The sequence below is a fragment of the Prionailurus bengalensis genome, chromosome E4, assembly GCF_016509475.1.
Source record: "Prionailurus bengalensis isolate Pbe53 chromosome E4, Fcat_Pben_1.1_paternal_pri, whole genome shotgun sequence".
NCBI classification, from domain to species: Eukaryota; Metazoa; Chordata; class Mammalia; order Carnivora; family Felidae; genus Prionailurus; species Prionailurus bengalensis.
In genome coordinates, this window is record NC_057360.1 from 40,868,423 (window position 1) to 40,896,348 (window position 27,926).

General features: G+C 39.2%; 1 protein-coding gene and 1 long non-coding RNA gene across 10 annotated transcripts in view; one reads left to right on the forward strand and one right to left on the reverse strand.

The window, feature by feature from the left end:
- PPP1R12B (protein phosphatase 1 regulatory subunit 12B) overlaps positions 1-27,926 on the forward strand; it is a 218,904-nt gene that overhangs the window by 158,177 nt on the left and 32,801 nt on the right. The window contains exon 1 of one of the 9 annotated variants that reach the window (XM_043568098.1): positions 13,233-14,048. The exons of the other annotated variants lie outside the window; for them this stretch is intronic. Within the exon in view, the coding sequence (XP_043424033.1) occupies positions 13,947-14,048 (102 nt within the window). The 5' untranslated portion in view covers positions 13,233-13,946. Of the gene's footprint in view, positions 1-13,232; positions 14,049-27,926 lie in introns of those variants that run through there. 9 annotated transcript variants of the gene reach the window in all.
- LOC122475959 lies at positions 18,491-27,913 on the reverse strand. The gene is made up of 2 exons (XR_006295344.1): positions 27,818-27,913; positions 18,491-18,958 (listed from the first exon to the last, which is right to left on the reverse strand). It is a non-coding gene; the product is annotated as an uncharacterized LOC122475959 (long non-coding RNA).

The following is a 27,926-nucleotide window of genomic DNA, read 5'->3' on the forward strand; positions in this document are numbered from 1 at the left end:
GTTAAGTTTAAGATATCTATTAGATATCCAACTGGAAAAATTGACAGACCTTTTGCATCTTTTTTGCATCTTTGGAGCATTTAGATGGTATTTAAAGCCATAAGACTATATGACATAGTGGAAAGCCATAAGACTATATGACATGGAGGGAAGACAATATAGAAAGAGAAGAGGACCAAGGACTAGAACAATAAAGATATTTGCCTAATTAAAATGCATTAAAGACCTAAATGTGAGATCTGAAACCATAAAAGTCCTAGAAGAGATTGCAGGCAGTAATTTCTCTGGCATTGGCCATAATAACATTTTCCTAGCTATGTCTCCTAAGGCAGAGGAAACAAAGGTAAAAATAAACAATTGGGACTACATCAAAATAAAATGCTTTTTGCACAGCAAAGGAAACCATCAAACCAAACAAAAAGACAACCTACTGAATGGGAGAAGATGTTTGCAAATGACATATCCAATAAGGGCTTAATATCCAAAATATGTAAAGAAGTTACACAACCCAACACCAAAAGAAACAATCAGATTTAAAAATCGGCAGAGGAGAGGCGCCTGAGTGGCTCAGTTGGTTAAGCATCTGACTCTAGATTTTGGCTCAGGTCATGATCTCACGGTTTGTGGGTTCAAGCCCCACATTGGGCTCCACATTGACAGCATGGAGCCTGCTTGGTATTCTCTCTCTCCCTCTCTCTGTCCTTGCTCTTTCTCTCTCTTTCTCTCTCTGTCAAAAATATATAAAATATTTTAAATTATTTTAAAAAGGGGGGCTGGGCACCTGGGTGGCTCAGTTGGTGGAGCGTCTGACTTTGACTTGGGTCATGATCTCACAGTTTGCAGGTTTGAGCTCCACATCCGGCTCACTGCTGTCATTACAGAGCCTGCTTTGGATCCTCTGTCCCCCTCTCCGTGCCCCCCCCCCCACCACCCCACTCATGCTCTCTCTCTCAAAAAATAAACATTAAAAAAAATTTTTTTTAACAAAAAATTGGCAGAGGACCTGAATAGACATTTTTCCAAAGAAGACATACAGATAGCCAACAGACAAGGAAAAGATGTTCAGCATTAGTAATCATCAAGGAAATGCAAATCAAAACCACAATATCACCTTATACCTGTTAGAATAGCTGAAATCAAAAACACACAAAATAACAAGTGTTGGCAAGGATATAGAGAAAAAGGAACCCTCATACATTGTTGATGGGAATGTCAGTTGGTATAGCCACTGTGGAAAACGGTATGGAAGTTACTCAAAAAATTAAAAATAAAATATATGATTCAACAATTCTACTATTGGGGTACTTAACCAAAGAAAACAAAAACATTAATTTGAAAAGATGCATGCACTCCTATGTTCATTGCAGCATTATTTACAATAGCCAAGGAAAGCATGGAAGCAGCCTAAGTGTCCATCAATAGATGAACAGATAAGGGAGATACGGGGTGTATGTGTGTGTATGTATATGTATATATACACGATGGAATATTATGCAGCCATGAAATAGATGAGATTGTGCCGTTTGAAACAACATGGATGGACCTAGAGAATATTATGCTAAGTAAAATAAGTCAGACTGAAAAGAAAGACAAATACCATATGATTTCACTCATAAGTGGAATATAAAAAATAAAAGCCAACAACAAATGAGTAAGAAAACAAAAACCAGAATCAGATCTGTAAGTACTAGGAACAAACCGATGGTTGCCAGAGGGGAAAGTGTTGGAAGATACAAGCTTCCAGTTATGGAAGGAATATATCATGGGAATAAAAGGCACAGGATAAGGAATATAGTCAATGATATTGTAATAGTGATGTATCGGGATAGATGGTAGCCACACTTGTGGTGAACATAGCATAATGTGTAAACCTAACAACTCGTTATGTTGTACGCATGAAACTGTTGTAACATTGGGTATCAATTATACTCAGAACATTTAAAAATTAACAAAAAAAGGACATTCAACTAATTATACCTAGGTGGTGCAAGTTTCACTGATTGGAACACCAGACTTTGTGATCATCCTTCTGAGTGGTTAAAAACAGATACGCTTTGCTCTTGGAGTTTCGATTCCAGTTTTAATGACAGGTGTTGTATATTGCCACTCAGTCTGTATTAGGACCAGTAGTATGTATTTGTAAGATAGCTAGGTCACTAATAGTCTGTGGTATGGAAGAGGTATTTTATTTGTTGTTTTGTTTGTTTAAATATGTGCTAACTAAACATATAGAGACTATGAACTTAACTCCAATAACACATTATTAGCACCACCCAAATTAACTAACCAGATAGTAACATTACATGCAGAATCTTGCAAACTGATTAGAACAGAGCCCAGGGCACTCAAATATTAGTTCTTATATGTCCTTTGTGCTAAAACAAAACAATATGTATGTGGTTCGATGTATGCCAGTCAGTCAGTCATCATGGAGCTTAGTTCTTTCCCAAATTGCATACTAAGCAGCAGACTCCAGGAATCTAATTAATTTGATCCCCACATTGGTCCTGTTTGCCACAAACATTGCCATGCTTCATGGGCCTCACAAGTTGTGTTTCTTAGAGAAATGCATATGTAGCTCTTACACTCTGCAACAGTGTTTGCCTCGGCATAATTGTATTTGTGTGTAATTACATTGGCATTGCAATGTGGGAATGACAGGGTTGACAGGACCATTAACTTGCGTACCCTGGGAGTTGTTTCCCCCCTCCCCCCATGGCTGACTGAAGGAGCTGTGTTTCTGGTTAGATTATACTGTGGGAGTTTGAAATGGACTTCTTATTAAATAGCACATAGACTGTTCTTTACCTGCCATGGGCAAGAATTAACTGGACAAAAAATAGTACTCTCCCTGTGATATATTTTATTTTTCAACTTTTTCTCTGTAATGAATGGCTTTTTTTTTTTAATCTCTTGTATCTTAGGCACAGGGAGAAACTTTTATGTCATCTTCAGAGTTATAGCTGTTCTGTTTAGCCTGCACGAAAGCTTACACTTCCTTTGGCAGAACTCTAGTGAAGGGGCAAACTTATGTCCAGTGGAAATGAGAGAGGCAGAAAAAGGAAAAATTTAGATATTGAGAGGATTCAGTTGGCACAGAAGAAAATAATTTGAGCAAAAGAGAAATGAGAGCATTAAAAACTAAACCTAGCAGTTCAATGGCGTCTTCCATTTTCATCTTGAAGTATTTTTAACTGAGAGCATGGACATAAAGCATATATAGATGGTATATAGACAACTCCTAAAGCATATGGACAAACATTTACACTGTATATGTCAACAGCATCTGCAAAGCAGAAAGTGTGTATGCCAGTTCATCGTAGACTAGGAATGTTCGTTTATGTACTTTTCTGGGACTTGTACTATTATAAGAAAATTAGATGTTGTGGCACCTGGGTTGCTCAGTTGATTAAGCATCCAACTCCTGGTTTCAGCTCTGGTCATGATCTCATGGGTTGGTGAGTTCAAGCCCTGCATCAGGCTCCAGGCTGACAGTGCAGTGCCTGCTTGGGATTCTCTCTACCTCCCTCTCTTCCCCTCCCCTGCTCATGCATGCTCACGCTCTCTCGTGCTCTCTCCTCCTCCTCCTCCTCCTCCTCCTCCTCCTCCTCCTTTCTTCCTTTCTCTCAAAATAAGTAACCTTTTTAAAAAATAAGAAAATTAAGTGTTGAGTTTGTAACTACATTTTTAATGCTAAGGAAGGAGGGTTCTCAGTAAACTTAGATGAATGGAGTAGACTTTATTTCTGAACCAACTATAAATTCACAATTAGGAAAAGTAGCTGAAGAATTAAAACTTCTACATGATCCATACATAGATTGCTTTTCTTAGTACAGTAATGGCCTTCTTCCTTAAAACTCTGCCAACTACAAGTAATGGGAAATATTTTTCCTTTTCTCCTTTTCTTACCACCCGATGGAGCATTCAGCCAAATTTATAGGCTTTAAAGAAAATTACCAAAATATTAAAAAGTAACTACATCAGGCTGATGATAGTTAAAACACTTGAACTTAAAGTAGACTTTCTGAACCTTTATGTTTATAATTTATTTTTATAGGCTTCTACTACTCACAGCTTATGATGGTTCTCTGATTTTATACCTTTAAGTATAGGTTTCACTATCAAGAAGCTCACTGTTCCTAAATACTGAGCCTATGTTTTAGACATGCCACCAGATGGTAGTGTGTTTTGCCTGACACACAGATTACAAGCACAACATAAATATCAAACATATCTTTACGCACTAAACAAATGTATTTTAAAGGATACTCTAAAATATCATTAAGTATTTTATAGTATTATAAAACTATGGTAGTATTCAACATCTTTCTCCTTGACTTTTTAAAGCAACCTTATTGAGATAAACAACTTTTTTAAACAACTCTTTCCTTACTACAACTATAGTTGTAGTAAGTTCTAACAAAAGTTTTAGATAAGTCATACTCTTATAAGCTACTTATTCAGTGTTTAACCAGCCATGTAACCTATAAAGCCCTTTGGGCTACTTCTAAGCTAATCAAAAAAGATGTAATTTGCTCTGTTAGTGCTCTTGATCATTTGCAGCATTTTTTCTCATCAGAGCCCTGTGAGCATTTTAGCAGAGTAATTACTTCTTCATCATAATGATGACACTCTGTCTAGAGTGTTGTAGGACATTCAGTGTCCCCGATCCTGGCTTGCTAAATGCTGATAGCACCCTCCAGTCTTTGTGAGAACCATCGTCCTTACATTATTTGCAAATGCCCCCTAGGAAGTATTGCCCCCACTCCCACCTTCACCCTTGAAAACCTCTGCTCAGGAGCACCTGGGTGGCTCAATCAGTTAAGCATCCAACGCTTGATTTTGGCTCAGGTCATGACCTCTAGGTTTGTGGGATCGAGCACCACTTCCGGGCTCACGCTGATTCTCTCTCTCTCCTCTCTCTCTGCCCCTCCCCTGCTTGCGCACTTATGGGCACATGCCCTCTCTCCCTCAAAATAAATAAATAAACTTAAAAAAAAAAAAAGGAAAGAAAACCTCAGCTCAGCTTCTGAGTTGCCCCCTCTATCTTTACTTTTGGCTGTTTGTATCTGGTGAGGCCTAGAAAGAAAGTGTGAGTGGAGGAAAAGCTGCATAAGTTATTACATAAAAAGGAGGTAGCTTTTCACTTCTGTTCACCTTTTTTTTTTAGTTGTTGCTCAGTTTAAATTTCGTTGCAAAACACTAAACCTATAAACCAATTCTGGGACAGGTTTCTCAAAGGGCCTATGTAATCCCTTATCCTTAAGTGAGTTTCTGAGATTTAAACTTTTATAACACTGGCATATTATTTAAGTATATAAGGGCAAGATGGGGAACGTTTTGTAGACTAATAAAAATTAGTGAACTTCATGCTCAGCAACTTGTGGGTCTTATCTTACTTTACTTTGCCTCTGTGTTACTGCCTTGTACCTGAAAATGGCACTGTCTCTTTCCCTCACCCCTAAGCAACCCACCAGAGTTTTCAGTGAATGTGTTTTGTTGGTCTGATTTTTTAGCTTTTATTGCTTTTTCATAAAGAACACATGTCGGAAGCCCTCTATTAGGTGGAAAGAATTGCATGGCTTCTTTCTGCTCTTTATTTCCGTATATTGGAATAAGGCTGATACTTCACTCTAGAATGATTCATTTCAAAGGAGAAGTTGAGGGTAAGAGACTCATTTTGTGGTAAAATCCCTAGTATTTCTACCTCACTCAGAATCATCTACACAGGAGAAATCATTAAACATGAGTTCACATCATTGATCTTCCCTACCCCCCAAGAAGGGGAAGATTTTCGTAACATATAAATTAAAAATGAGGATTAAGGTGGAAAAATGGAAGGACAAAGGAGTCACGTGACAAAGAACTTCCTGCTCTCTTCAGAACTTCTCACATACGCCCTTTATCCCTCAAATAATGCGTGTGGCTCCTCTAGGTGCCCAGTAATAAAAACCACAGTATAAATACATGGAATGGTAAATGCAGCTCTTCTGCACTCTGTTCTTCAGACTTGGCTGTGAGCTACTGGTGGTCTCCTTTAAAAGCACCTTATTTGTTCAGTATGAAATTAGAGATTACTTAAGAACGTATGGAAGAGTATGGCTTGACTGGGTTTTTTGTTTGTTTGTTTTTTGTGCTTATAATTCTTTTTTCTTTAATTGAAGTATAGTTGGCATACCATGTTATATGGGTTTCAAGTGTGCGGCACAGTGGCTTGACAATTCTGTACATTATGCTGTGCTCACCACAGGAAGTATGGTCCCCACCGATCACCACACAAGGTTAATATGGCATTATTGACTATGTTCCCTCGACTGGACTTTTCATCTCTGTGATTTAGTTTATAACTGGAAGTTTGTGCCTCTTAACCTCCCTCACCTGTTTTGCCTATCCCTCTACCACCCTCTCTCCTGGCAACCACCAGCTTGTTCTCTGTGTTTATGAATCTGTTTCTGTTTTGTTTTATTTTATTTTATTTTATTTTATTTTATTTTATTTTATTTTACTTTACTTTACTTTATTTTATTTTATTTTATTTTATTTTATTTTATTTTATTTTATTATGCTTATTTTTGAGAAAGAGTGCTAGCAGAGGAGGAACACAGAAAGAGGGAGGCAGAGAATCTAAAGCAGGCTCCGTGCTATCAGCTCAAAGCCTGAGGTGGGGCTTGAACTCACAAAGCATGAGATCACGACCTGAGCTGAAGTCAGATGCTCAACTGACTGAGACACCCAGGTGCCCTGTTTTGTTTTTTTAGATTCCACATGTAAGTGAAATCGTACGGTATTTCTCTTTCTCTGACTTAATGCACTTTGCATAGTACCCTCTAGGTCTGTCCATGTTATCACAAATGACAACAGTTCATTCTTTTTTATGGCTGAGTAATATTCCATTGTATATACATACCCCACTTCTGTATGCATTCATCTCTCTATGGACACTTAGGTTGCCTCCATATCTTGGCTATTGTAAGTAATGCTACAATAAACACAGGGGTGCATATATCTTTTTAAAATAGTGTTTTCATTTTCTTTCCATGAGTTACATCAATGGAATTACTGGATTATATGGCATTTTTGCTTTTAAGTTTTTGAGGAACCTCCATACTGTTTTCCATAGTGGCTGTACCAATTTACATTCCCACCAACAGTGCACGAGGGTTCCCTTTTCTTCACATTCTCGCCAACACTTGTTATTTCTTGTATTTTTTTATAATAGCCATTCTGACTGGTGTGAGATGATTGTAGTGTTGTTAATTTTAGCAGTATGGAGCCCTTGCTTTGCAGTTATATAAATCTTGAGATATCCTGTAATCTCTTTGAAGATAGTAATCATGTCTTAAAGAATTTTATATAACCCTAATAGTATGTTGCATGGAGTAAGTACTTAATAGGGTTAGATGGATTGATGTAAGAAAAGTGTCAATTGATGATTGAAAATAAAAGTATTTTCTTTGGCACTTATATTCATAAATGGGACTGAAAATGATTGCTCTGTTTCAAACTCTTAGTTCCAAAAGGAGGCACAGGGATCTTAAACTACTTATACTTCTTAATTGTCATATTTGACTCATTACTTTCTTTCCGAAATCTGAACTAAAATACTGTGTATTGTGACTACTCAGAAGTTTTAAACTAAGCTACCAAAAAATTTGATTTGCAGGAAGCAGCATAAGAATTTTTGAAAGACTAGGTAATGTCTGCCAATTTAACAATCTCCTTTAGGCTTTAAAGACCTTGTGGTTTGGAAGCCATACTTACTTTCCAAGAAGAACTTTCCTATACTTTTGCTATATCTGATGAAATGGGTGTTGGTAAAGATTCTTTTGGCATTATGCCAAAAATAGAATTTTAGAATTGCAGTTCTAGATGATTGAGTTTCATGTTTGGGGCCCCATCAGAAAAGTCTAGGGCTGAAGTTTCTGGCTACAGTCATACAACATTTACTTATTGACTTACCCATCTCATAGTTTGGACTCGATTCTGACATTCACAAGTGCTAATGGAGAGGGTCTTTTATGATCTCTTAGCCAGAAGCACTTCAGGACTTTATTCTGTTGTCCTGTTTTCTTTTTTGTAACAAAAGAACTTGAAAAATATAGATAGGGAACATTTGAGATTGGGAAACCACTCTGAGATCATTTTAATTTTAAATGTAACTAATTCCAAGAAATTAGATTTTGCATGACTTGCAGAATGATAATATAAAGCCTCCGGGTTTTACAATCTAATAGAATTATGAGGTTTACTTCCAGAAGTTGTTCATAGTTAATATACCATTTTGCGGGTATATCTACCCCCTTCCACTGCACACCCATTTATATTTGTATGCTCTACCCTCAGAAAGTTTTAAAACTTAGTTTGGCTCAGAGCCCAAGAGCAAATGATGTTCTTTCTAGCTGGCTATTGTTTTACCTGTGCTTTCACATTCTGTCTGACCTTCTATACTCTTAATCCTTGCCCTACTCAAAATCTTTACCAGATGAAGTTTTTTTTGTTTTTTGTTTTTTGTTTTTAACATTCATTTACTTTTGAGACAGAGAGAGAGAGCATGAACGGGGGGAGGGCCAGAGAGAGAGGGAGACACAGAATCCGAAGCAGGCTCCAGGCTCCGAGCTGTCAGCACAGAGCCCGATGCGGGGCTTGAACCCACGGAGTGCGAGATCATGACCTGAGCCGAAGTCGGACCCTCAACCGACTGAGCCACCCAGGCGCCCCAAGATGAAGTTTTTAAAGAAATATTTTTAATTACTTTATCCTGGATAAATAACAGGACCCTTTTGCAGGCTACCGGTCTCAGTTGAATAGCAAATACAGCAAGCAGAATAAAATGTTTTTTTCTGTGAACTTAATACTAATGCCATGTTTGATACCCAAAGTGTAATATGCTTACAAATTCTAACTACGGTCTCCCCCTTCATGTTGTAATGAACACTGTTGATTGATCTTGAATTATCAGTTTATTGGGGAAAGGGGGGAAACCATATTCTTCAACTAGGAAGAAAGTTGGAATTCCAAACATGCTTTTTTGACATGATAGTCAGGAGGATACTGGTTCCTCTAGTGAAAGCCCTTCAGTGACATTCAAGGACTCTCCAGTCATGCCACAGAACACACAGAGGATTTGCAGGGTGCATTTGAGTAGTCTGAATATTTGTGTGGTGAAAGTCTGACAGTCTGACACTAGAGATGCTTCTGGGAATTGTATCAACCATAACAAAATCATTCTGTCTGGTTTTTGTCCACCAGATCCCAAATTTTGCAGAATAAGTAATGACTTTTTATAGCGTTTTCAGATTTTACTGATGAAGCAGTGTAATACTGGGTCAAATTTAGTTCAAAGCACCTATCCTTTGCCAGTTTGATAACTCAAGGATGAGATAATTCTCCTCCTGTCATGCCAGAGTAGAAACTGTTCTTTCTCTTCTCACCACCAAAGGACTTGTACTAGCTCTTTGTTCTTGACTTTCAAACTTTTTTGACCATGACCCACAATAAGAAATGCATTTTAGGGGTGCCTGGGTGGCTCATTTGGTTAAGTGTCCGACTGGCTTAGGTCATGATCTCATATTTTGAGAGTTCAAGCCCCACATCAGACTCTCCGTTGTCAGCACAGAGCCTGCTTTGGATCCTCTGTCCCCCTTTCTCTCTGCCTCTCTCTCTCTCTCTCTCTCTCTCTCTCTCTCCCTCCCTCCCCCCCCCCCCGTCTCTGTCTCTCAAAAATAAATAGTTAAAAAAAAAAGAAATGCATTTTACACTGTGACCCAGTATGCTTATAAATGTATTATGCCTAACTAAAACAACGGTTCCATGAAAGCCTTCCCTTACTCTATTCTGTGTCATGTGCTATCATATTTGCTGTTCTGTTTCACGTTCTATTGATCTGATTGTGAACCACGAAATTGATTCATGGCCATCTAATGAATCTTAGTTCATAGTCATTATGTCTTTAGCCCAAGTGATTGCTTACTGCCATTAATAAATGCAGTTCTTTGGTGAACACCATCTTAATTATATCTGTAATGAGAGACTGTCTTTCAAAAGTTCTCTGGAGTTAAAAGAAGTTATCTCATTTGGCCCATTTCCCACCCTTGTAGTATGAAAGAACTAGGGTTTTTTTTTTTTTTTAACTTCTTATTTTGAAACAATTTCAAATATTTTAAGAATAGTACAGAGAACTCTGGTATATCCTTCACCCAGAGACCACATTCAGTTTTTACCAGGTTGTCCCAATAATGTTCTTTGTAGCAGAAGGATCCAATACGGGATCACACATTAGACCTAATTCTCATGTCTCTTTAGTCAGTCTTTCCTTGCTTTTCATGACCTTGATATTTTTAAGATGACAGGCCTGTCAAGTATGTCCCTCAGTTTGGGCCCAGTGTTTCCTCTTAAGTAGACCTAATTTATGCATTTTCTACCACAATGTTACAGAAGCAGTCCTTTGCTTTTCATTATGCCCTAACAATCTGCCCCACTACTGGTAGTGTTGGCCTTTGGCCACTTGAGTAAGATGGTGTCTGCTAGGTTTCTCCACAGTACATCTCCCTTTTCCACTTTTGTGATTAATAGGCGATACTTTGAGATTATGTAAAATCCAGTTCCTCATCCTGTTTTAACCTACTAGCTTTGGTATCCACTAATGTTCCTTCCTTGGATTGACTTTACATTGGTGTTTGCCAAATGGTGATTTTTTTTAAATTTCATTACTCCTTTACATTATTATTAGGTATTCTATTGTAAGGAAGAACTTTCTCTCCTCATTTATTTATATTAATGTGTGTTCACGGACTCCTTTTTTGTTCAGTGGGTTATAACTTTTCACTGTCATTATTTATTTTGATGCTCAGTTTATCTCAAGTTGGCTTTTTAAGCAGGTCTCCATGTCCTTTTGTTATGTTCCCATTATTGTTAAAGTGCTTCCTTATTTTCTGACATAAGAGACCCAGGCTCATTTTCTTTCCCTGCCCCAGCTCTGGAATTAGCCATTTCTCAGGGAGCCGTGTTCCTTTTATTGGAGAGTACATGTGGAAACGATGATCTGGGCACTAGGTGTGTGAAATGCTACTGGAGTGTTGCTCTTCCCCCATCTCGCAGTGGAGAGAGCTAGGAAACACACATATAGATGCATTCACTTAGGCGCGCGCACGCGCGCGCGCGCACACACACACACACACACACACACACACACATCTCTAGTTACTTATGTCACTATATATTTAAAATCACTGGTTCACACCGATACCTTCAATCCAGCATATCATCACAAGGTTTATTCTAGCTTTACCTTTTTTCTTATTTATACCTTCCTTCTCCAAGATTGAGAAATCTAGGTCCCATTACCCTCAATATGTTTATTTATTGGCTCAACTCCCCTATATAAAGCCAATCTCCTAACTAGACCAGATTACTGCCTGTCAGCATTGAGAGGATCAAGTGAGATAATGTATGTTAAAACACTTTAAAATATAAGAGAGTTTACCATTGTTAGTACTGCCTAGAATTAGATGTAAGATAGAAGTGAAAAGAGACAGGAATAATAATTGGGAGTAACAGGCTTTTACATTTCCTCTTCAGTTGCCAATGAGAAATGAAATCATTGTATAAACCTACAGAAACATGTCAGGAAACTGATCAGACTTGTTCTTGCCATTTCTTTGAGGAATAATGTAACCTGGTAACTTTCATTCTAGATAGTGAAAAGTATCCCTCCTTAATCCTTCCCTAGACAATCATGCTTGCTGTGGGAATGTTACTATTTAGATTTACATCAATATTTCTTTTCTAGGTGAAGAGATCTAATAGAGAAAAACTCATTCTTATCAGATGAGATTAACTGTATAAGTAGGATCTAAAACGTAAGATTCATAGATCTGAATTCCCAAAAGAACTGGCCTTTCAGACACAGTATAATCTGGTTTGTGGTGGAATTGATCAGTCTTAAGTTTTTTAGATTGGGAATGAGTTAAAGCCTATTTTATTTTATTTTATTTTATTTTATTTTATTTTATTTTAGAGAGAGAGTACATGAGTTGGGGAGAGGGGCAAAGGGAAAGAGAGAGAGAATCCCAAGCAGGCACCATGCCTAGCACTGAGCCCAATACAGTGCTCACTCCCACCACCCTGGGACCATGACCAAAGCCAAAATCAAGAGTAGGACATTCAAGCAACTGAGCCACCCAGGTGCCCAGGTGCTCTTATAAACCCTTGTCAACCTGTATTCCTCAGACCAACCCCCAAATAGCTGATCACTTCCCTTCATTAATTTAACAAAATTTGTCATAAGAATAATGAAGATATCAAGATAAATAGAGGAAAAAAGAGTGGCATGCTAGGAAGATTTGAAGGAAAAAGTATAAATTTCACGTAGGAAAAGGGAGAGCAGGGTAGAGTTTCCAAGAGCCCAGAGAGAAGTGAATTGTTACTTTGGGGATAAACCCATTGGCTTAGAAAGCATTTGGCCTAGAAATGTTGGATAGGGTAGTGATGACAACAGAGTGCAAAAGATTAAATTTGAGATGTTTCAAGGCCAAATCCAAAAACCTTCAACACCAAGCAAATAAATTCCTTTCTTTTTAACTCTTAATTTTCCCTGTGGGTAACTCAGTCCTGTGGTCTTGCATTTCTGCTACTGTCTCTGTTTTCTCTCTTCATTTCTGACCCCTTCTTTTCCCTTACCTGTAACCCCTTTCCCATTTGGTCTTCCCTGATTACGGTGTTTCAGAAAACTCTGGTAAGCTGTATACTTAGAGACTCAGCCATTCAAGTCTGCAATATACAGAGAGCTTCCTTTGCAGTGGGCCAAAGTTTCAGTTTGCTGGGCTTCCTTGTGGTTCGGCAGGAACGACAGGTCATTAAAATGGAACACAAAGGGCCTGAAGGTGCTTTGACTGATGTGTCTGTCAGGGCTTTGTTACTTAAGAGATCCAGAAGTTGAAAAGTCCCCATCTGATATTTAGCAAACTGTTCAGAGAAGTCCGCCGTTGAACGTGCTGCTTACTCCCGCCGAAGCAGTGGATACCAGAAGGTTGGTGGGCTTTGCCCCTGAGCATGTCCCCAAAGAGCCTCCCTTTATTCCTAGAAGCTGGCAGGCTTTCTTTTCTTCCTGCAAGTGGCAACCCGAATTCTGAGTTGAAAGTGAATCTTTGCCCTTGGCTCTTCTCCAGCATTCCTCGCTGAGCGAATAGGGATTTGGAATGTCAGAAAATAGAAGAGGGGAGGGGAAAAGATGTGTGTATGACTGTGAGTGTTTATATGTAAAAGCAGCTTCGTCTGGGAGGACTCAGGGAAACTTGACTTCCTCAGACGGCTTCCTTCTCATAAACTCTTGGTTCCTTATTTGTAGTTTTTTGTTTTGGGGGGGTTTTTTTGAGTTGTTTAACCTGAATTTATCACAGCAGTTCTAAACCCCTTCCAGCCCAGTGGAGTCCAGCTAAGGAAAGACGGCATGATTTCCAGAGGATTTCTGTTTCTTCCCTCTGGATAAAGCAATGGTAGTTCGTCCCAGGCTCGTCTCCGACAGGATCCAAGGTCATCTTTCCTCTGGGATTTAATCTGGTGTCATCGGGAACCTAGACTCAGGTTTTACTGGGGAGCAAGTCTCAATAAGAAGTGTCCTTTTGGGAGAATCAAGGACTCAATCTAGGCATAAAAGGTGTGGCTCAGCACAGCACCCTCACCGTAAGCTACAAGTCCTGGGCACTTGTGATTGAAGCTGAACTGAAAATATTGATGGAGCACGCCTCTCAGACTCTGTTTCACTGTGGACTGGCTTAGAGCGCAAGACTATAATTTACAGGGTGGCTTTTATCCTTTATTTAGTTCTATCCAAAGTCTTCTTGCATCAACTAAAAGGAGAGATTCTGTGAGGGTAACCTGCAGGGGCACTTTCTCAGCTTTGTGTGAAGAATCCAGTGGTTGAGTGTCTGTCTACATCCTGAGGAATCATGTCCTCTTTATATGCCCGAAGTAAAGAATTCACTCGGAATAGGAAGTCTCAGTCTGATTCTCCCCCAGCATCTCCCTCCCCGACTGCCAAGACGCTCCGAGTAAGCAGTTTTTATTTACGTATGTTCTTAGTTGGGTCAGAGATGGAAAACGTATATGTAACTTGGGGAGTTAGGTTTAGAGCAAAGGCATTTCAGAGCATATGGGAATCAGTAGAGGAGAAAAAAATTGCAAGTAAAGACCCTGTGAGCTTTTCTGCAAGAGGTTGTGGTTCATAATACTTACTGTAGTCTTAAGTAAAAGCAGACTTAAATATGCCAGACTACGGTTTCTGTATTTTAGCTTTTAACTGTCAGTTGTAAGCTGCCTAACAGTACGATTTTAGAGTCCTTGTCACTATATCCTACAGGCGTTTCTTAATTTCTGTGGCTGTTTTTAATTGCTCCGTTTCCTGTTTGTTTTTTTGTGTGGGTCAAATACTACGTTTCCAGAGATAAAGCTCCCAAGTGGCTGAAACTATAGATGTTAAACTTCAGTTATGGGCAAGTTCCTCATGAACATTTGTGTAGGTGTGTATATGAGAGAGTGTATACCTTTGCCTATTTTGTGTGTCCACTGAGTGATAAAGAGAGAGAAAAAAATACTTGGGAGTCTCTACTTCTCAGTCACCCTCAAGAAACTTTGTGCTTCTAAAGTTCTAAATGACTCCTGGCTATTGACAACCAGCTGTGTGGAAGTGTTTGTAATACCCCAGGCAGATCCATTTGAGATTTTTTTTTTTTTCTCCTCTAGTGAATGTTTCTGTACAAGTGATTTACATCTGATTCAGTGTCTTCCCCTATAGGAAACTCACAAAAGCAAGCAGTGCTACCAATAGCAAGTGATGAGAACCCTGATGGGCATATTAGGTAGCGGGCAAGGTAGAGCTCCTTCTTAGGGAACAAGGTTGTGCTGTAGTATATGTACAGAGTAAGTAGTACGGTGGTCATAGCTTCCTTATTTGGGGAGCTGTGGGGAAAAAATCTGCAAGAAACCTGAATTGACTATTGTGTTTCTTTTATTTTATATTCATTTTCAATGTCTTTCTCATGGGGCAAATTACCATGGAGTAGAATTTGGTATGTGGCATGTTGGTCTCGGACATCAGCTAGGGATATTCAGCGTTTTGTTAAAAAGCTATTTCATTCATAAGTTCTTGTTGTGAGTGGACTAGGAGGCTCCAGTGCCACCATCGCTGAGTTCGGGGACAGTTTCTTCAACGCTTAGGATGGCGTGCCTTTCTTTTCGAAGAAGCCACAGAATGCTTCCTCCTTGGCAGCTGTTGGGTACTTTTTGGTGGCTACCAAATGAGGTCCACAAAATGGAGCACTTTTACTTCAGTTAGTGTTTCCCTTTGTTCCCCTCCCTCTTGCCCAATCAGCAATACCTTTTGGTGTAAAGAGCCCATTGTTAGCACTTCTCACCACTGTAACCAGCGTGCCCAGGGCAGTGCATGAGATGGCTCGCGAACATTCAACAAAATCTGTCTGGTGACGCCCCTCCCCTTTTTTCCCTGTTTGAGTGCATTTCTTCTTTACAGTTAAACAGTATTTTCTTCTTGTCTCGGTCCTGAGAGCTGCCATCCACCCTTTCCACCCTCCTCCCACCATCCCCCCCATCCCTGACTTTTTAGACAGAGGTCACAGTGGGAGAGAAATTGAAAATTTGGATTACAGGAAACCAAAATGTGAATGGCCTTAATAAGAGACTACTTCCCAATTGTAGTGGTCAGCGGCTGTGGATTCCCATAATAGCATCTGCTTACTGTAACCAACTTCCAGGTCCACATGGCCTGAGGCTGTACTATAGAGAGTGTTGGTTTTCGCATATCATTCATGTTCCATTACGTTGCTGGTGTCTTTACTGTCTGAGAGAGTGAAAGGTATGTGAGACTAATTTGGAGGCTGTTGACACTCTGAACGGGCTATAAAACTAAGATTTATCTCCTACGATTCCCCTGTAGCCTAGTTTCCTTTCATGTACTGACTAGTTGGGGTGCTGCTTACAAACTGGTTTTGGATACTATGACCACCCCCCCTCTTAACTCAGTATGTGGTGCTCTTTAACACCTAGTGTTGTGGTGGTGATGTTGGGCTCATATGCCTTCTGATGCCTGGTTACTTAACTGACGGCCACTTCATTTTCCTTACCTCATTTAATCCTCAGTCACCCTGAAAGGTGGGTGTTGCTGTGACCATTTTATGTCTGAGGAAACTGAGATACATGGAAGAAAATCCGCTTACCCACATCAGTCAGCCAGCAATAAGCAGTAGAACCCAGTCTCTCTGGCTCCAAAACCCATATTTATCCACAACACTGGATTACATATCAAATATACTTGAAGGTTAAGGACATGCTAGGGTCACAGATGACAGTTAAAAGCGTGGGTAGCTGTGGGAATCCAAAATTCAGGCATAATGAGGACCCAGGAAACAAATTGCAGGAAGGAGGCAGGCAGCAGCTACAGACCAAGGGAGGGAATTGACAGGCTATCCTGAATCTCCCACGCCTGATTCTCAAATCCTAGAGCCTATGAACCACGGACCCCACAGAGCCTGAGACCTTGTGGGCTACAGGTCTTCATATTTCTCTCAGAGGCAGAAATGCTTGACTAAAGAGACTGGGAAATGTCTGTGCACATTTCAGAGTTAAGATCAGAACAACTCTCACTCCCCTCAAACTTCACTTGTGCACTTTCGGTTTTTTGCTAGAAGTTGCACAAAGAGGTATAGCCTCTGGAGCCAACATTCTTCAAGACAAACATTGAAATCTTGAGCCAGTGTATAAATATTTATGGTTTTTTCTTAACTGTTGTTAAAGAGGCTAAATATTAAGTGCTTCCATATAAGGAAAATGCCCTCAAAGGAAACTTAAAGAGTGGCTATTCACACGGGAAGAGTATTTTGGACACCTTTCTCTTAGTCAAATGTTCAAGAAGCATGATGGGCAAACTATAAACTGCAACTCAAACAGGTATTATTTGTAACTTGAGAAAACAAATAGTAGGATGATTTGTCAGTACTAGAAAACTTGATCTTACCTACCTTTACTTTTAAACTCTCAGAAGCTTCTGATACTTTTAACATTATGTAATTCAGTGTTTCTGTACTCAGTAAGCTAGGATCATTTTCTTTTTTTTTTTTTTTTTTTTTTAAGTTTATTTATTTTGAGAGAGAGAGTGCGCAATTGGCGTAGGGGCAGAGAGAGTGGGGAGAGAGAGAATCCCAAGCAGACTTCGCACTGTCAGTGCAGAGCCCAATGCAGGGCTCAAACTCACAAATCATGAGATCATGACCTGAGCCAAAACCAAGAGTCAGACGCTTAACTGACTGAGCCACTCAGGTGCCCCTAGGACCCTTTTTAATAGTATAAAAATCTAATGCTTGCCTAGAGGTTGTACAACTAGTATCCTCCCTGATAAAAAATCACTTATATATGGAAGGTAGTATGTGTCTTGCCAGCTAAGATTTTGTTTACTTTCTCTGGTTCATATTTCAAAAATAGTATTTTTCATTCTCTGAACACAAAATTGCACTGTTAAACATGGTTTTTAAAACTACATACCTCTTTTCCCATAAAGAAAATATTCATCATTTATTCTTTTAGTATCCCCAACCCCCCCCCCCGCCCCGCCCCCATCCTCCGCTAAAATGGCTCTTCTAAGTGGTAGGCTCCTAATATTGCGGTTTTGGTCTCTGTTGACCGTGGGTAGTGAAATAACTTTGTTTAACAAGTCTTTTGGCTTCCACACTAGGTTCACTCTAGTTCAACATCTCTTTTGTCTCTAAAATGTGGGGAGCTCCCTGAGTAACGGATCTACTCATCTCTGATTTTCTTGCTCAGGGAAAGCAGAACAACTTCCAGGTTCATTCAGATTTCTAATGGGAACCACACCAGGTATTTATTTACGAGATTTTGAAGGCTTAGCTTCTGTTCTCATACTCTGAAGCAACCACCTGATGTGCCAGGTTAACACAATTAGTAGAAAAGCTTCCTTTTGATGTAATTTTCCAACATTAAAAAAAATAATTCTGAACTGTAAATATGTTAGACACCTCTAGTTCATGGGGTTTTTTTCTTAATTTTTTTATAAATGTTTATTTATTTTAGGGAGAGAGAGCGTGAGTGGGATAGGGGCAGAGAGAGAGGGAGACACAGAATTAGAAGCAGGTTCCAGGCTCTGAGCTGTTAGCACAGAGCCCAATGCAGGGCTCGAACCCACAAACTGTGAAATCATGACCTGAGCCAAAGTCTGATGCTTAACTGACTGAGCCACGCAGGTGGCCCTCTGGCTCACGGTTTTTAATTACTGTTTATATTACTGGGTCTCAAGTATATAAATTCTTTTAACTTAGAAATTAATCAATTTAGATGGTTTAGCAGTTTTAAATCAACTTGAAAGCAAGAGCCAGGTAATCATTGGTCAATACTCTCAAATTATTTGCTAATTTAACAAAATATTTTTTAATACAGGCCTATCCAAAGATAACAATACTAAAGAATGTCCAAATTGTATTGCTTAGTTGATATTTATTATATTGAATCATCTTGAAATAAGTAGGTCATCAGCTGAAACCTGGGAATCTTTTAATTAGACAGATTTTCTTGAATTGGTTGGTATTTACGATAATAGGATTGGACCTGTATCTATAAAACAAAATCAGTAGCATTTTCCCATTTAATCTGGATTGCTACTCCTTCAGGATTTATATCTCAACTGAAAATCATACAAAGATTTTACATAATGTTTTTCACTCCAGCCATTAATATAAAGAACAACTAACCAACTTGTTTTATAACCAGCTCTACAAACTAATCAGAGAACATTTGATAAACAAGTGAGTGTTGAAGGATTGCTGCTTTCCCGAGACCTTGTCTATGTGGCCACTCGGGTTAACAGGCTCCATTCTGCGTCTTAGCCTTCCAGACTGTCAGCATTGATAGTCATTCTTTGCATGTCCTTTCTGCTCTCCTGTGGTAAACACCAAACAGTTCTTTAGTGTATGTATTATCTCTTAAAAAATATTTTTAACATTTATTTATTTTTGAAAAAGAGAGAGAGGTAGACAGAGGATCTGAAGCAGGCTCCATGCTGTGAGCACAGCACCTGATGCGGGGCTCGAACCCACAAACCGTGAGATCGTGACCTGAGTCGAAATCAAGAGTTGGCCACTTAACCAGCTGAGCCACCCTGGCACCCCTAGTGTATTTATTATCTTATCCTTTCTACCTCTCATACTGCATCTGGGTACTACCAATCCAGAATTCATTTTTAACTTTACTTTATAATCCATTGTCATAGAACGAGAAACGTTTGTCTGGGTGAATAAGGCTATTAAGGATGCAATCTGTTAACCATTTTTTCTCTTTCTCATTAAAACCACTAGTGTATCTGTTTCATTTCTTTTTTTTTCTTTTTTTTAAATTCCACTCAAGAAAAATCAAAGCAGTAATTCTGTAACCAAGGAATCTTCTATGCAAGAGTGGTAGAACCCATAAAAACAGAAGCAGTTTCCCTATCTGGAATCTTGGATAAACAGTAGAGTAGTTAACCCATGTTCTACATAAAGCTGGATGAGATGGCATCTGAAGTCATGATTTCTCGACTAGAAAGACAGGGAGTTTTGAAGGTATTGGTTCCTTTCCTGGAATTTCCAGGTGACAACACAGAGATGCAAACCCTGTTCTACCCTTGGCCCTCCAGTCTTCTTGTTCCATGATAAATGTTTATCAAGGCCAGCTACTTTATTTTGAATCATCCCACAATTAACATTTCATGAGCATCTGCTATGCAATAGGCTGTATACTGGACACTGGGATTCAGAAATGAAATTTATAGTCCCTACCTTCAAGGAATTGACAGTCTAATTGGGGAGATAAAAACAAAAATTAAGTACAGGGTTTTTTTGTTTTAGGAGGTCAATCAAGTGGTAAATACATTAAGGTGATGTTTAAAGAACAGTAGAGGCTTGGTGGTTAAAAAAGAAGGAAATTGCATTACAAAAGTGGAAAAAATATATGAGAAAGTATAGAATTATTTTGAGCTGCAGATCAATGTGGCTAGAACAAAAGATATATTTAGGAGTATAATAGGAAATGAAGTTGGAGACATAGCAGGGGCCATGTCATATGTGTTCTTAGTATGTCGCTCTAAGGATTTGGGGAGTTATCCTGTAGATAAAGGATTGAAAAGCTGAAGTAAAATTGCTGTGATCAGTTGCTTATTTGAGGGAGATTTCTGGCATCTATGGAGGCTAGATTATAGAGGCAGGGCCTGGGGGTTAAGTCAGTTGCCCCAAATGCTGTGCTCCACGTTGAGAAATGATAAGGTCCTGAACAGAGACATTCTTCAGGCAGTACAGAGAAGCATTCAGCTGTTTAGAAGGCAGAACTGACAAGAGTTGGGGATTAATAAAATGGGGGTAAGGATGAGCCTGGAGAGGCAGAATCAAGGATGACTCCCAGGTCTCTGGTTTAGATGACTCTTTAGAAGATGGCATGACAAAACTTAGTTGGCATATGCGGGAGGAAAAAAAAGGTGTGAGGTGGAGAAACGATTTCACTTTTGGATATGTTGAGTTAGAGGTACTTTGGAACATTTAGATAGTGATATCTAGGAAGTTATTGGTCTAACCCTCAGGAGAATATTATGGGCTGAAAACATTGATATTTATGATTAAGCCATGGGAGTGGTGAGCTTGTCTAAGAAGTAGATGTAGCATAAGGAAAAAGCTGAGGATAATACCTTGGTGCTGGCGGTGTAGGTAGTAACAACAAGCAGATAGAGGTGTGTGGCTTCCCATGGTTTTTCCTATTCGGTTATCGCTGGAGTCACATGCGGGAAAGCAGGTATTATATATTGTTTGTTTGGTTCTTTATTTATATATATTGTTTATATATTATATATATTTTATATATATTGTTTATATAATAATATTGTTTGTGTGCGTGTATATATATATGTATGTATGTATAATGTTTATATATTGTTTGTTTATTTCTTTAGTTCCCAAAGAACCCAGAAATTTATTTTTTTTTTAATTTTTTTTTCAACGTTTATTTATTTTTGGGACAGAGAGAGACAGAGCATGAACAGGGGAGGGGCAGAGAGAGAGGGAGACACAGAATCGGAAACAGGCTCCAGGCTCTGAGCCATCAGCCCAGAGCCTGACGTGGGGCTCGAACTCACGGACCGCAAGATCGTGACCTGGCTGAAGTCGGACGCTTAACTGACTGCGCCACCCTGGCGCCCCAGAACCCAGAAATTTAGATCAGTTTAGGGTCAGTTAAGAGTTTAGGGTTCTAGTTTTGTTTTCAGTGCATAATCAGCTATGTGACCTGGGGTGGTTTTTCAAATTTGAAAAAGTTCCCAATTTAATCAGCAGTGTTTTTTACTTCTCTTTCTCAATCTCATAATATTTGTGTGAGCGGACAACCAATTATCATCAGAAGACCCAAGGGAAGCAACTAGAGTTGGCTTTCATCTGCCTTTTATTCTTTTTCAGCCCCTTTTTGTTTCTGTTCTCAACCTGTTACGCAGTGAATAGCAGTTATCCACAACCAGGGGTTTTCTCAGCACAACAGTCTTTGGTTACACAATGCAGGGGGTTCTACCAGTTCAATGATTAGATAAAGATACTGAGAGTATGTCTGGACTTTAACCTCTGTGTAGTTCATTATGAAAGCAACATTTTCATACAGGAGTTGTTACACTTTTGCGTTTATTGACTTCACGTGGTTGGTTATCTGGGAGAGAGTGTAACTATCCAGACAGTAAAATAATGACCTTAAATGTCTGTAGGTGAAAAAGGGTAAGTAGGAATTAGCCTGGATAATCAAAATCTACAAATAATCAAAACCCTTTGCTTGAGTGCCAAGGAATTTGTTCGAGCTTATTACTCTTGCAGCCAACAAGCATTGGCAGAGCCAAAAGACCAAAGAGGAATGAGAGAGAATGGAAAAACAGAGAAAACCGTAGGAATATCAATAGCTAAATATTTATAGAACATTTACTATATGCCAGGCACAGTGTCAAGCCCTTACATTTATTGTCTCATTTAGTGTTTTTGATAACATTAAACACTGGGTACCGTTTCCACCACTTTACTGATGAAGGCACTGAGGCAGGGAGAAGTTAAATAATGAATATAATTGTGCTGGAGCGTTTAACCAGTAAGCTGTGTAGCCAATCCAATAAAACTACCATGTCTCAATTAAATAGCTCCTGAATTATTGTTACTATCCCAGACTACTGAATCTATTTCAAAAAGAGAGATTGTGACCATTAAACTTTATTTAAAGGAGGAAAAACTTCACAGCATAATTTAGGAAGAAGCAAATATAAATTAGTAAAAAGTAAGAATTTTGCATCGCCTCAAAATAAGTATAAGTTTATTATTTTTAAGTGTTTATGATAAAACTGTTGCTAAGGAGCAAAGATCTATACCCTTAAAGGGTTATAGTCTAGAATTTTTAATGAGTGTATTAACTGTGCATAAGTAGTTACCCTAAGGCCATGTATCAGTGCTCAAAAGTAGATCCTTTTAAGTGAAGCCATTTCTCTTATTTTGTTTATGCTATTAATTTGCTTTTAAAGTAATTTTTAAACAGATGGCACAAAAATATGCTTGAATTCAGGACTTGTTAAGTTATAACAAGTCCTGAATTTGAAGAGCCTGAATTACTGAAGTTTTCCTTATCTGGGGGACCCTTCTCCTGCCAAAAATCAAACAAATTGCAAATACATCCCCTCTCCCAAATTTCTTCATTGTAAAATACTTTTTTTGTTCTGGGAGCAAAATTTAGCCCCATAAGTCCAAAGAATCTTATGCATCTGAAGACCTAAAATCCATATGAGGGGTATAAAATGTCAAATTTAGTGGCAGAATCAAGAAAAGCTTCAGTTCTTTATCTTCTAGAGCTTCCAGTAGCACTTTGCGATAACTGTGACCCTAACAAGGTCCCATCTTATAAATCACTCATGATAGTGTCTGTCTTCATGACCACCACGTTAGGCCTGTTCTTTTCACGAAGCCTTGCTGAATATTTCTAGTCGGGACTGGTTTCTCTCTTTTCTGCCTACTTTTTTATTTGCCATATGTAGCAGAAAGTCTAGTGTTGGATCGCTTTCTTGCATCACTCTCATTGTTTTATGGATATACTTATCTTTCCTCCTCAAAGAAGGCTCTTTGAGATCAGAGAGCCATGTCTTAGATTCTGCAAATACCCATTTTTAAATTTTTTTTAAGTCTACTTAGTTGTTTGTTTAGAGAATGCAAGCAAGGGAGGGGCAGAGAGAGAGGGAGAGAGAGAGAGAATCCCAAGTAGGCTCCACTCTTTCAGCGTGGAGCATGATGTAGGGCTTGATCTCACGAACCATGAGATCAAGACCTAAGCTGAAATCAAAAATTGGATGCTTAGCCAACTGGGCCATCCAGGCGCCCTTGCAAATATCCATATTATTCCTCTAAGTATTGCTCACAGAGCTGGGCACACAAAGACACTTAATATAAATATAAGGAATGAACACTACTGCCTAATTAACATTTGATCTCTCTGTTCCTACCCCATTTGGCCACTTGGAAAGGAGTCAGAGGACACATACTAGAAATCCCCATTTCTGCAATGAAGGCCAACCATAGGTCTTCCCAAGACAATTCAGATATCTGTTTATTTCAATTTGCTCATGTATCTATAGCTCTAAAGTATGTGAGTTAAAATTGAGCTTCTGTGGGGACAGAAAGAGAAAAGGCTAAGAACGAAGAAAGTCCCTGACCTTGTGTGGGACCTACTTAGAAGTAAAAAGTTTTGCCTTATTGTTATTTAGTTTCCCAAGTATTTATTTCCTCTTGAAATGTGAGGTCTGGAGAGCCTCACTAACCCCTTTGCAAAGGTTTTGATTCACCAAATTTAAAATAACTGCTACCTAAACAGGCCGCTACACAACGATATATACCGTGTAAAAAAAAAAAAAAAATCCATCTCTTCCCAGGCTTTGGGAATGGAAACCTTAATGCCCAAAAGAGGTGTAGTGGTGGTCAGTAACAGCATCTGTTGAAGAACTTTAACAGAGGAGTAGGCTGAGAGCTGGAAACTGACTTAGAGGCTTCTAAATTTATGACTTATTACATGCAATACTAACAACATTGGCGGAGGGGAGGGGAATGATCAGGCATCTCTTCTCATGTGTTCTCTAAGCCTGGTTTTTTAAAATCATCTGAACGTATTTCATGGGCTGCTGTAGTTTCAGGTGGCTGTGCTCAGCAGTATGGACCTAAAACTTGAGCTATGGGGAAAGGAAAAATATGTGTTAAATGTGAGATATGTGGCCCACGTGCTAGAGTCACAAGTTTTAGAGCTACTCATTCTCATTTTCATCATATGTGGTGTGCAGCATGTGAAAGGCTAGATAGAGAAGGGGCCTGAGCCTTCAGACATATTCTTGGATCATAACAGTTTATGAATTATCTTAAATATAAGATGGCTTAGGGGCGCCTGGGTGGCGCAGTCGGTTAAGCGTCCGACTTCAGCCAGGTCACGATCTCGCGGTCCGTGAGTTCGAGCCCCGCGTCGGGCTCTGGGCTGATGGCTCAGAGCCTGGAGCCTGTTTCCGATTCTGTGTCTCCCTCTCTCTCTGCCCCTCCCCCGTTCATGCTCTGTCTCTCTCTGTCCCAAAAATAAATAAACGTTGAAAAAAAAATAAAAATAAAAAAAAGATGGCTTGCCCTGGATATTTTAGAGAGGCCTTAGTATATTCATAAATTTCCTTCCATAATAAGTGTGATATGTGAGTTCCAAAAAATTTAGAAATTCTTCAATAACTAGGAATATCGACAAAGAAAAGGTAGAGGCCTGCACAAAAGCAGAACTACAGGAGCACCTGGGTGGTTCAGTCAGTTAAGCATCTGACTCTTGATTTCAGTGCAGGTCATGATCTCATGGTTCATGCAATTGAGCCCCATGTCGGGCTCCACTCTTTCAGAGTGGAGCGTGCTTAGGATTTTCTCTCTCCCTGGGTCCCTCTGCCACTCCTCTGCTATACATGCATATGTGTGCATGCTCTCTCTTTCTCTCTCAAAACTAAATAAAAAGAAAGATACTAAGAACTGTAAAATTCCAATAATATTTAGGTAGCGTGATCTATAGATTTAACAAAGATGTCTATTTCTATAATTTAGTAAACAATGATTTATCTTTTGAAACAAAGTGAGATGTATTAGAGTAACATGAGGTGGCATTACATCATCTCAATTCTACATGCCAGATTACATTGGATAGTCACAGTCGGGCAATAATATTTTTCAGAGATATTTATGATATAAACTGAATGTTAAGTACTGTATTTCTTGTTCGTTTTGTTCCCTATGTATTAAGTAATTGGGAAAGATAAATCGAGGAGCATAATATGATAAAGTTATATGTAATTTAATATTTTTAAAAGCTAAATTTTGCTTGGAAGTATACTCTAACACACAGCTGCATACTCAGATGCACACTTTTCTCCAGCATAAGTCTGTGCTTTCAGCATTATTCTAACTGTGAATGCATATGATCACCCAGCTGTAGTTAATTGGCCATATACTCTTGACATTTCTTACTTTGAAGAAGTTATAAACTATAAAACCATGTTTTTTTTAAGGGGATCCTTGTGGTAGTTGGAGTTCTAAAATGACTCCCCAGCAGTGTCCTGGCCTAATCTCCAGAGTCCATAAATATGGTGAGGTAGTTCTCCTATGATTATGTTATGTGGCACAATCGACCTAAAGACAGGGAGATATTTTCTTGGTGGGCCTGATGTAATCACATGACCCCTTAAAAGCAGAGAGCTTTCTTGGTTGATGACAGAAGGGGAAGCCAGGGAAATTTGAAGTGTGGAAAGGACTCAGTGTGCCGCTGTTGGCCTGAAGACGGAAGGGACCACGTGGGAAGGAATGTGGGCCCCTCTAGGAGCAGTGAGCAGCCACCCGCTGACAGCCAGCAAGGAAACGGAGATCTAAGACCTACAGCCACAAGAAACTGGATTCTGCCAACACCCTGAACGATCTTAAAAGCAGACTCTTCCCCAGAGCCTCCAGATCAGAATCCATCCAGCAGACACCTTGATTTCTGTCTGGGGAGAACCTGAGCAGTGCAGGGTTCCCCAGTAGAGCAGTGCTGGACTTCTGACCTACAAAACCTGTGAGACAATAAACAGATGTTTTGAGCCACTGTATTTATTATCTTTGTCACAGCAGCAGTAGAAATCTAATGCAATTGAAATATTTGATGATATTAAGGAATTATTCGGGTTTTTTTGATGTGGAGGAATAAAACCTGATACAGACCTCCCCATCACTGACCTCTACTATCGCATCTGTATGTAAATCTTGAAAAATTTTATTCCACCCCCTTTTATATTTCCAAATTAAGCAAGATCTCCAAATAGAGACTCAGAAACAACAGAGACTCAGAAAGATCCCTTTCACAATTGGATACCAGGAGACTCTCAAGTTTCTCAAGAACCCCATCTGTTTGAGTTATAAAGGTTATATTCTTCCCTTAAGGTAGAAAGCTTAAAAAAAACCTTTGTGTCTCTCCTAGGCGTATGTAGGAAACCAGAATGGTCCTTAAACTCAAGAAGTTATAGAATTACATTACTTTGCAATTAGCTCAGATAATGAATAGATGTGCAGTAGCCCTACAAATCTGAAAGGTCCATGTTGCAGCCACACTCCCATCCTTGACTTGTTCATCATCAGTCATTAATCTGAGAACACCGAAGGGAAAGGCTGGTTCTCTGTAGGCCATCCCAGAATAGCTCAAATTGTTTCCCCTGGCTCAGCTAGTGCACGAGAACATGATATAAAATGTTCTTTCTGCTTAGTCCCTTTCAGGGAAAATGTAAATAGGAGATTTTTTCCCATCACTGTGGGGTCAGGCCCTAACTCCAAAAGAACATAAGTTAAACCCGTTTCAGTCTTGGCAGTGGACATGTGACTTGGTCTCATTCCTTTCCCTTGGGCCCAGCTTTCCAGAGCCACAATTTTATTTTAAACTTGGTCAAAGGAGTTTGGTTTTAATTATGTGCCTTCCTGAACTCCCGATAACTTTCAAGTTAAAAGCTTTTGTGGGATTTTTCTAAGCCAGTGTCTGGTGTTTTGAGAGCCCTACACATTTCACAAATCAAAACCGGCCTGGTTCCTGTCCCTTTCCAGGATTGCCATCTGAATTATTGGCGATCTTCACTCTGTTCTTTTATTAGAAACAGGTCCCAACCAATGAGATTACTGTGGGAGAATTTCATGAGGCATGAAAGGAGAGAGCCTGCTTCTTGGTTTTAGAGCATTTTTTAAAAACTGTGGTCTATCTAGCTAATCATTTTTTTTATCTCTGTTTTCTGTATTCATACTGGTTTCTGAGCAACTTTTAGTCTCTTCCGCTCCAGGGTCTCATTCACAATATCTAATGCCCCCAGTTGAGCCATAAAAGCTGTGAAAGTAATTTCTTCTGTGAACAGTTTTTATCTAGTTCAGACACACTGAAGAATACTGCCTTAATGGCTATCATTCATTTGTCTTCAGTAGAAGGTAGAGCAACAATCTTTAACTAAAATACTTAGAGAAGTTCCTTCTAAGACTTCCTGACTAGAGCATGTGACATAATACATGTATGTGTTAACCTGCAAATAGGATAGAAAACTCATGCCTTCTCTAAAATATATGGTGTCGTCATGTACAGATAAGCTCTTTAGACCCTATTGAAAGAATAGAACAAGAGTAACTGTTCTGTTTTTAAAAGAGAGCCTACAGAGAAAAATAGGGCTATTGCCAGAACACAGGTAAGAGGAACTCACATTCCTAGCTTCCAAAAGATCCTAGATTTGGTCGGGGTCCCTGAGCCCTGTGTTGTAGGACCTCTCCTTATTTGCTGCCCAGTAGGCTGGCTTCTTAGAATCTTCTCTG